The sequence below is a fragment of the Lepus europaeus genome, chromosome 14 (assembly GCF_033115175.1).
Source record: "Lepus europaeus isolate LE1 chromosome 14, mLepTim1.pri, whole genome shotgun sequence".
Lineage (NCBI taxonomy): Eukaryota > Metazoa > Chordata > Mammalia > Lagomorpha > Leporidae > Lepus > Lepus europaeus.
This window is the reverse complement of record NC_084840.1, coordinates 17,198,765-17,208,533: the sequence shown is the minus strand read 5'-3', so window position 1 is coordinate 17,208,533 and position 9,769 is coordinate 17,198,765. Positions and strand designations below refer to the sequence as shown.

At 60.9% G+C, this 9,769-nt stretch overlaps 1 protein-coding gene across 1 annotated transcript; it reads left to right on the top strand.

Annotated features, from left to right (window-relative positions):
- The first annotated feature begins 1,729 nt into the window (after positions 1–1,729).
- On the top strand, positions 1,730–4,489 carry PHLDA3 (pleckstrin homology like domain family A member 3). Its single transcript, XM_062211248.1, has 2 exons — positions 1,730–2,364; positions 3,875–4,489. Exon 1 carries the CDS (start codon positions 1,924–1,926, stop codon positions 2,299–2,301), a length of 378 nt encoding a protein of 125 aa, XP_062067232.1. The 5' UTR covers positions 1,730–1,923; the 3' UTR covers positions 2,302–2,364; positions 3,875–4,489.
- The last annotated feature ends 5,280 nt before the right edge of the window (positions 4,490–9,769 follow it).

Here is a 9,769-nt window from a genome sequence, read left to right as displayed (position 1 = left end):
AGGGCTAAAGGCAATATGTGCACTCGGAGACATCAAAAGAACCTGGGTCCTGGGGGCCCCCGCTCCCCCCACCAAGCTTTGCTGTCCACAGAGCTGTGTGGCCTTGGGAGGTTGCTTGGCCTCTCTGAGCCTCATTTTTCTCATCCATAAAAGGGCACAATAATAATCCATACCTGTTGTGAGAATCTGAAACACCCGAGAGGGCTGTGCACCCTCTGAAGTCCACACACTTGAGGACTGATTGATTAGGACTAGAGCAGGAATGTGCCCCAGGTCTGTGGGAAGAGCAGGAAGCTCCGTGGTCTGGAGTCCTGGTCTCAGGGTTGGCAGGTGGGCTGCTCCCGAGAGGGTGGGGGCGGAGGGGAGGGGCCAGGGGGTGAAAGGCTGAGACCCTGAGGGTCCCTAAGGCAGGGCAGTGACCACCGGCAGCTCCCTCCCCTGCTGCCCTCTGGGCTCCTGGGGACACTCTGTCTCTGGGAGGGGCATCCTGGAGGTTCGTTAGGAGTTAGCTGTCGCGTGTGTGTGTGTGCGCGTGTGTGTGTGCATGCGCGTGTGTGTGTGTGTTTGAGAGAGAGAGAGAGACCACGGAGGCCAACCTGGCAGCTCCCTTCCCCCACCCTGGCACTTGGGCGCCTTGGGAGACACCCCCCACCCCCAGCAATGGCTCTTCCCTGTGCCTGTTGGTGTCTGCTCACTGAGGATGCAAACACAGGATGCAGGCACAAAGAGGTCTTATTACTGTCATCACTGCCTGTCGCTGTTCCTGTCACAACCTATTATTAACACGCAGATGAATGGACCCTGACAATGGGGGTCTGGAGGGGTTGACCGGCGCCCGCAGCACGTGGGCCTGCCTGGTCCGGCCACAGGGACTCAGCTTTTCCTAAAGGAGACAGAAGTGAGCGAGGAGAGGAATAACCCGACGCAGACCCAAGGCCGGACGTTCCAGCGAAGCGGCTCTAGCTGACACACCGCGGCAGCCCAGGAGCCCGGAATCGGATAACTGATGAGGTTGCCCCGGGTGCGCAGGGCACGGCAGTCAAGGGGGCTGGGGGGCTGGGGTTTGAGTGCCCCTCCAGCCAAGCTCTGTCCGAGGGGGCGGCTCCAAGTGTGTGCCATGGGGAGGACCCTTCCCTCCTGCCCCCCACTGCGGTTAGGCTGCCAGACCTCAAAGGTGGAGTCTCTCCCCAATTGGCAACTGGGTAACTCCGCGCGGGTCTCCCGCAGCAGGTGGGGCAGGAGCAGGAGGGGGTGGGCCTCCAAGCTCAGCCAGCTGCGGGCAGCCCCTTTGGGCCCCGCACGGCGAAATCTGCGGAAACCAGAGGCTGGGGGCCGCAGCCCGCAGCTGTCTGACGCCGGCTGTGCGCGCAGTGCCACGGCGCGGCCCCCTGGCAAACCGTGACCTCCTTCATCTGCGAGACGCTCTGTCCGAGGCCAGGCTGGGGGCTGGTGGGGTAGGGGGTGTGGGGACTGTGCTTCCCAGAAGTGGCGGCCGCGGGAGGGAGGCCCGGCTGCGGGCGACACGCGGCCTGCGTCCCCGCCCTCCCCGCCCGCGCCCCGGCTCCGGCTCCGGCTCCGCCCCCGGGCCGGCGGGGCAGGAATGCGCGGCGCAGGAGGCCGGCGGCGGAACATGTAAGGGCACATCCCGCGAGCTGCCGCCCAGCGCGCAGACGGAGCGCAGGCGAGCGGACCCGCGGGCGGCCGGCTGGGCAGCGGGGCGAGCGGGCCAGGAGGCGCGCGGGCAGCGGGCAGAGCCGCAGCGAGGCGGCTCCAGCCGGGCGGAGAAGCGACAGCCGGCTGCAGCGGGGCGGGAGAGCGCGGTGCGGGGGCGCAGGTGGGCAAGCCCCCGAGTCCCGCGCCGCAGAGCCGCCGAGGGCGCAGCGCGCGCCGCAGCCTCCCGCGTTGCGGGGACCTCGGGCGCCCATGACGGCGGCGGCCACCGTGCTCAAGGAGGGCGTGCTGGAGAAGCGCAGCGGCGGGCTGCTGCAGCTGTGGAAGCGCAAGCGCTGCGTGCTCACCGAGCGCGGGCTGCAGCTCTTCGAGGCCAAGGGCACTGGCGGCCGGCCCAAGGAGCTCAGCTTCGCACGCATCAAGGCGGTGGAGTGCGTGGAGAGCACCGGGCGCCACATCTACTTCACGCTGGTGACCGAGGGCGGCGGCGAGATTGACTTCCGCTGCCCCCTCGAAGATCCCGGCTGGAACGCCCAGATCACTCTGGGCCTGGTCAAGTTCAAGAACCAGCAGGCCATCCAGACCGTGCGCGCCCGGCAGAGCCTCGGGACCGGGACGCTCGTGTCCTGAAGCTCCGGGCTGACCCTCTCACCTTCCTGCACCCCACCTCCGCCCTTCCCCGGGGCATGCCAGGTAAGCTTCCTCCCCCACCTCCCCTCTCTGCCCTGCAGAGAATCGGGGACCAGCGTTCCACTTCAAAGCCCACGACCCGAGGAAGGCTTCCGGTGCCCACAACCTCGGAGGGCCTGGGCGGGCAGCCAGCGTCGCAGAGCTGGACTCTCCCCTTGGGGGCTCGGGCCGGAGGGTCCTGACTGTGACTCCGGGGTCTGAGGGAGGTGGGCGCCCTGGGAGGGTAACTGGTCCCTGACTCAGGTGTAAGGCTCCCTGACTGCGGGGGAGCAGGATGGGGCGAGTGGTGGAGACGAGACCCTGTCACAAGGCTGAGCTCTGACTAGGCAGAGAGCCAGGACCCCTCAGCCAGCCCCTGAGGGTTGGGGGTGCTGGGAGCAGAACCAGGGCCGGGCCTCAGAGGAAGGTCTCGCCGACACTGGACGGATAGACTCCAGCTGCCCACTCTTGACTGGGTTTTGGGCCGTGCGGCTGAGCTGTTGTGCGGCTGAGCTGTTGGGAGAACTGGGAGTTGGGGGAAGGGCGAACCAGGCCGCAGGCCAGTCCACTGATGCCAAGGGGGTGGGCCTGTCCTCGGCCTGTCTGTGAGTGCCAGCCAAGGCCCTGCTGGCCGCAGGAGGAGGAGGAGCCAGAGGAGAGGATGGGGCCACGGGGCAGGTGGGTGGGGTGGGTGTAGGAGGGGGTCTTGAGTTATTATTCGTGATGTCTTAATCCTGCTTCCAGTAGGGAAGGGGCTGGGGGCGGATTTGTGGTCAGGAAGGCCCAGGGGAGGGAACCTACAAGCCATAGAACCTACAATCCTGGCTCTGAGCCCTGTGCCCTCTTCCCCCGACACCACTCCCTCCCCGTGGGAACTGGGAGCCAGCTTCAGGAAGGAGTTACACCACTCTCGTCCTCATTTCTCCAGTGGAAACCTCGGTCCCTCCCGCACTGCCTCACCCCAGGAAGAGTCCCAGTGCGCAGGGGCCCAGCCAGCACCAGGCCCCTTTGATCCTCCCCCAGCTCCCCGCCCACTGCTGCAGCCAGGCTTAGCCCGAGGCCGGAGACCTGCTGTGCCGGGAAGGGAGTGCATGATGGATCCATCAGGTCTGAGCTGCCAACAGCAACAGCAAGCAGTTCCCACCGCCTGCAGTGGGTTGGGCAGACAGGGCTGGTGGGCTCCTTATCTGTGAGTTCAACCAAGCTGGGATTGGAAATATTCAGAAAAAGATCCACTGTGCAAATATAGACTCTTTCTCATCATTATTCCCTAAGCAATAGGGTATAGCAACTCTTTCCATTGTATTAAGTCATGTCCAGAGTCTAGCGATGACTAATGGGAGGATGTGTGTAGGATATGCGCAAATTAGACAGCTTTAAGGGACTGGGGCACCTCAGGATTTTGGCCTCTTTCTTGGGATGAGGGGAGCCCTGGACCCGACCTCCTGAGGGGTCATTTGCTGTTTGTCCCGATGTGGGATTTGCTGGGAAGGTGTGCCCTGCCTTAACTGCTCTTTGTTTTTTTTCTTGCCAGCTTTCCTGCCCCCTTTGGCTCGTGGGGGTGTGCAGAAGCCATGGACAGGTGGAGCAGGCGTTGGAGCTGAAGGAGCGGCGGGGGCCCAGGGGGGAGAGCAGCAGGCCCCGCGGGCCTCAGGATGAAGATTCAGCCCCTGGACTCTTGGAGGACACACCCAGGGCGGGGGTCTTCTCGCCGCAGGCCAGCCTCACACACCATGCTGGAGAGCCGGCCTCAGGCCCCCCTCCACGCTGCACTCCTGCCGCCTGGTCTGCTTTGTGCTGTGCCAGGAAGAGAGCAGTCCCCCGTGGAGTGCGAAGCCAAAGCCTCCGGACTGTGGAGCCAGCTTGGTACCAGAGGAGGAACCGCCCCGGGCCAGCCTCTGGACTCAGCTTGAGGATGGGCGGAGCTGCTGGACCTGGGGCCCACCCCTGGGGGTCTTCTGCTGCTTAGGTCCTTTGGGACCCCCCACCCATTTGGGCCCTCTCTTTGCACAATTCTGCCCCCACCTCTACCCATCTTCTCCCCACTGCGGTGCTGGGCCTGGAGGTGGCGGGAGCGGGGTGGGGGTTCGGCCATTACCATTTCACGCCTATCTCAAAATGAAGATGCCCGGCAAAGGGCGGTAACCACGCTGTTGTTGAGTGAAGTTCTTTGTCCACAAACGCCCAAGGCTTGGAGCATCTCTCCCTCTGCCCCGGCTACCTGATCCCCAGCCGGCTCTGAAGCGTCCAGTGTGGCTGGAGAGAGATGCTATAGCCACAGTAGGCATAGCTCTAGGACTGGGGGTGTCACCCTGGCCAACTCGGTCCCCAGGGACACTTCCTCATGGGTTGCCCTGCCCTGCCCACCTGGGTTGTGGCTGGGATTTCTGGGCCCAGTCTCTCACCCTGTCATTTACACGCTGGGGGGCTTTATGTGTTTCCATAGCTGGTCTTCCTATGTGGGGAGGCGCAAGGAAGGATTTCACCGTGGGGGAAGCCAGGGTCCAGAGAAGTAACTGCTCCGAGCTACAGGGAGACGGCCTTCCAGGCCGCACCCTCGTCCACCCAGAGGGAAGGTTTCGAAGCTGTGGGCGACTGCAGAGCTCTCTGGATGGAGCAAGGAGGCTGAATCTCCCCCTCCAGTAATTTTCTAAGAAAGATTTGTTTACTTATTTGAAAGGCAGAGTGACAGAAAGAGAGAGAGAGACAGAGATCTTACCACTGGTTCACTCCCCAAATGCCAGCAACAGCTGGGGCTGGACTAGAATGATGCCAGGAGCCCCACCCAGATCCGCTCAGTGGGCTGCAGGAACCCAAGCACTGGGGCTGTCATCTGTTGCCTCCCAGGCGCGTTAGCACAGAGCCAGATCAGAAGCAGAGGAGCTGGGACTTGAACGAGACGCTCTGATATGGGATGCGGGTGTCCCAGGTGTGCCTAGCCTGCTGTGCCCCAACACCCTTCAACAACTGGAAGTCTCTTCCTTACTCTTGTGCTTCCAGCTTGTTTTTTGGAGTTCAGGTGTCTTCTGCCTCCCAGGGAAACCTCCCTGTCCCATGTCCCAGTTCCTCAGTCCTTGAGAACATCTTTGTACAAAAATGTTTTTTAATTAATTAATTTGAAAGGCAGAGAGACAGAGATCTCCCATCCATTGGTTTGCTCCCCAAATGTCTGCAACAGCCAAGTCGTGGGAGCCAGGAGCTCCATCCACATCTCCTTCCTGGGCGTTAGGGCTCCAAGGACTTGAGTCATCACTGCTGCTTCCCACAGTGAACATGAGCGAGACTCTGGAGGCAGAAGTGGAGTCGCCCCCTGCCCCGCACTGTGGTGCAGCTGGTTAAAGACCTGGCCTCCGGCATCTGCATCCCAGCATCTGCGTCCCATATCGGTGCTGGATCGAGACCCGGCTGCTCCACTTCTGATCCAGCTCCCTCCTCGTGCACCTGGGAAAGCAGCAGAGGATGGCCCAAGTGTCTGGACCCACATGGGAGACCCAGAAGCTCCTGGCTCCTGGCTTAGGATCGGCCCAGCCCCAGCTGTTGTAGCCATTTGAGGAGTGAGCCAACAGATGGAAGACCTCTCTCTCTGTAACTCTTTCAAATAAATAAAATAAATCTTTTTTTTTTTTTTTAAAGTGAAACTGAGACTTGAACCTAGGCACCCCAGTTTGGACATGGGCCCCTAAATGGTGTCTTAGCCACTATACCAAACACCTACCCCTCAGGAACATCTTGGGCAACTAACTGCGTTTCACAACTGAACAAAGGAACACTTATGAATCTTTTCTTTAATATCTTGTTAGGTCACTGGTAGCTCAATTCCCACCATGGCAAATAGGCCTCATCTTCAGTGTCAGCCATGATAGGTGCTGAGAAAGATCGGGACCCAGCCAGAGTGCTGTGATCCATTGGTGATGTCTGCCGTGAGCTTTGGGAAAGAAGACAGCACTTGGAAGGGAAGTGAGGGGGGTGGAGCAGAGGTGATTGCCAGCCCCGGACGCCAGCTGTGTTTCACGGGGAAGAGTTCTCCACCCTCCTATGAAAACAGCAGCCCCTAAAATACAATCTGCTCCTTTAACCAAACCCAGGAGCAACTGACCGTTGGAAGTCAGATATACAGAGGCATAGGGGATCTCAGAAATGGAGCTGTTCACGAGCTGTGGGGGTGGGGCGTGAGGCACAGCCGCTCAGCCCTGTGTGTGGCACTGGCCACGTGTAGGGAAGGCGTGGTCCGATTCCTGCCTGGAGGAGCTGGGAACCAGGAGGGGAGATCAATCAGTGCCAGCTGGTGCCCATGGGGCTGGCCTTGGGGGCCAGGGGAGAGCTGGGCAGTACTTCCTCTGTCTGCTGTGGTGAGATCATGGCAGAGCCTTTGGCGAGGGCAGCCAGGGCCCAGCCGGTGGGCAGAGTCAAGGCAGAGCAGGTGGAGGGTGGAGGGGAGACGGGCTCTGGTTTCTGGCACTCCCTGCTTTTCTGGAACACTCAGCCCTGTCGGTTCCAATTATGCCTTGGTTTTTGCCCAAATGCAGCTGCAGTTTCTGCCCTTGCAGGAAGAGGCCCAGCCCTTGCGATGGGTTTGCGGCTGTGAGACCCCCAGCACAGCCCTGGAAGGGGGTGGGCCCCCCATGATTGAGTGGACCATCAGTGACCACCATGTCCAGGGGCCCTCACAGCTCAGGTCTGCGGCTCACAGACCATATTTTTTGTTTTATTGATTTATTTGAAAGGCAGAGTTAGAGAGAGGCAGAGTTGGAGAGAGGGAGAGGGAGAGAGAGAGAGGTCTTCTATTCACTGGCTCACTCCCCAGATGGCTGCAATGGCTGAGCTGTGCCAATCCAAAGCCAGGAGCCAGGAGCTTCTTCCAGGTCTCCCACGCGGGTGCAGGGGTCCAAGCACTTGGGCCATCTTCTACTGTTTTCTCAGGCCATAGCAGAGAGCTGGATTGGAAGTGGAGTAGCTGGGACTTGAACAGGCATCCATATGGGATGCCGGCACTACAGGCGGCAGCTTTACCCACTACACCACAGCACCAGCCCCATGGACCAGGTTTTTAGAAAGAGGCTTGTGACTTCTTTGGGGTGTCTGCCCTGGGGAAGGGTTTGGGGGGTGTCCTCACTGCTCCGATTCCATGAAGAAGGAGCCAAAGCCCTCACCTAGCAATGCTTGGTTGGCCCACAGAGGACAATCAAGGCGTCCTTGGGGGGCACACTCTGGCCCTGGCAGTGCCAGTGGGCATGCACGAGCGGAAGCACTTTGCTCGTGGGGCCTTGGATGGTGTGAGGCCAGGGAGGGGCTGTAGCTGCCAACTCCCCTCCTGCCCTGGCAGCCCTGGCCTCACCCTGCACGATGAGTGAGTCACCAATGGGAAAATGAGTCGGGGCAGGTCTCAGCCCAGCCGCGAGGAGTCCCATGAGGTGGGGCGGGGAGGCCGAGAGGAGAAGGGTGGGGCTTGTTCCGGCCGGGACGAGCCGCGGCTGTGGCAGCAATGAGCCCGTTGAAGCCGGTGCGAGGAGCCAGCGGGGCAGTCTGCGAGCAGACATGAGGCTGGGTCTGCAGCGCGGTGGTCGAGTGTCGCCTGGGAGTCTGGTGCGGACAGAGACCCACTAGTGCCAGGTCCTAAGGACCCTGGCAAGACTGCCTGGCCAGGTGCCGGCTGTCCCCAGGCTGCACAGAATGTGGACTTGGCCCTCTCCAGTCTCCTGCTCCCAGCCTGGTCCACCCCAGGCTGCCATCCGGAGTGTAACCCGATGCGATGGGTCTCCACGCTCTCCACGCTGGACTCCTGCTTGCAAGTCCTCATCCCAGAACTAGCCCGGCTGCTCGCGCTGCCAGGGCTGCCACCTCTACTCATCCTATGTATTAATGAATCACTGGCTCAGTGCTCATGTCGCCACCTCCGAGAAGCCTCCCCTGACTGGCCAGGCTGAGTAACCGCCCTCTGCGCTGTGTGTGGCCGTGCCTCCTTGTGAGTCACACTGAGTTACCATCGCGGGCTCACACATCTGCCTGTCCCACTAGACAGGTCAGTTCCTGGGCTGTCATTTGTATATTCCTGGAGCCTCGGAGTATCTGGCACACAGGAGGTTCTTCATCGTGGTAATGGCAGAGGGTAAGAGCTCCAACAATGCCGTAAGGAAGGTATTGTTATTATTATGACTCCTGTGTTTTACATTAAGAAATCGAGGCCCAGAGAGGGTAAGAGGCCTGTTCAGAGTCACACAGCAGCTAGGAAGCTGTGGAGCCAGGATTCGTTCTGGGCAGATTCACTGCAGGCAGGAAGGAGTGCATGAGCCTGGTTTTGCTGGGAGAAAGGAGACCAGAGGCGAGACAGCAAGGGTTAAGTGTGAGAGCAGGGTCAGTGTGAGGCTTCAGGGAGGAGGTGACTGGAGTCTAATTACAGGGAAGGACCCAGGCAGGTGTCCCAGGGGCTGGGCGATGCAGCCACACCTTGGGGGAGCCAGGCCTCGAGGGACTAGCCTGGAGGAGCAGAGGCAGCCAGGGCTGGCCAGGGGACCTGGGAGCTCTGGGGGCCGGGGTTGTGCCCTAGGGTCACAGCTCTCCTGGTCTGAGAGGCCATTTGTTTCTGGCTTGAGCCCAGGGCTGCCCCAAGGGGCAGGGGTAAGGGCTCCGTGTGGACGCAGCCCTGATCGCTGAGGCCTGGAAGCAGCACCCGCCCTCCTTGGTGCCCAGGGTGCTCCGGGTTTGCAGGAGATTCTCCAGTGTGTGTCTCCCCCACGCCCGATGCCACAGTCAGTTCTGCCTGCAGGGCCCATGGCAGCGTCCAGGCCTGTGGGCACTGGTGCTGCGGCCCAGGGCCCTGCCTCACACACTGGCAGTGACTCCTGGCTTCTCAGAGCAGGGAGCAGGGAGGAAATGGGTTCCACGTCTCCCCAGTCTGCAATGGGCAGCTCCAGTGGACCCCAGCTCCAATTCCGTTCAGTCCACTCAACTTCATTGCTTTGTTAGTATTTGCTGCACAGGTGCAGTGGGCCGTCCCACCCAGACTCTGGTCTCCCAAGGTGGTTGAGACAGACAGGGCACAGAGGGGACTGCACAGCTGGGAGAGGCAGTGGCGTGCAGGGGTCTGCAGACAGAGAACAGGTGCTCTTTTGCATCGAGGCTAGGATTCTGACCATTAGGATGGGGTGGGGGAGCATGGGGTGGACAAAGGTGCCAGTGCAAAGGGGCTAGGACCAGAAGCAGAGATTCTGGGGTAGGCTGCGGCTCAGAGGGGTTTCTCTGGGCAGTGGAGGTCATGATAAAGCCCTGCTCCCCCCACGCACACACACGCGTGCACACGCACATACATATCCTTATTCTTTTATAAGAACAGGTGCAGGGTAGGCGTGTGGTACAGTGGTTAGGTCACTGCTCGGGAAGCACACAACCCATAGCAGAGCCCCTGGGTTTGAGTCCCAGCTCCATTGTGATT

Coding starts and splice junctions, on each gene's coding strand:
- PHLDA3 (XM_062211248.1), top strand. CDS start 1,924: ATGACGGCGGCGGCCACCGTGCTCAAGGAGGGCGTGCTGGAGAAGCGC.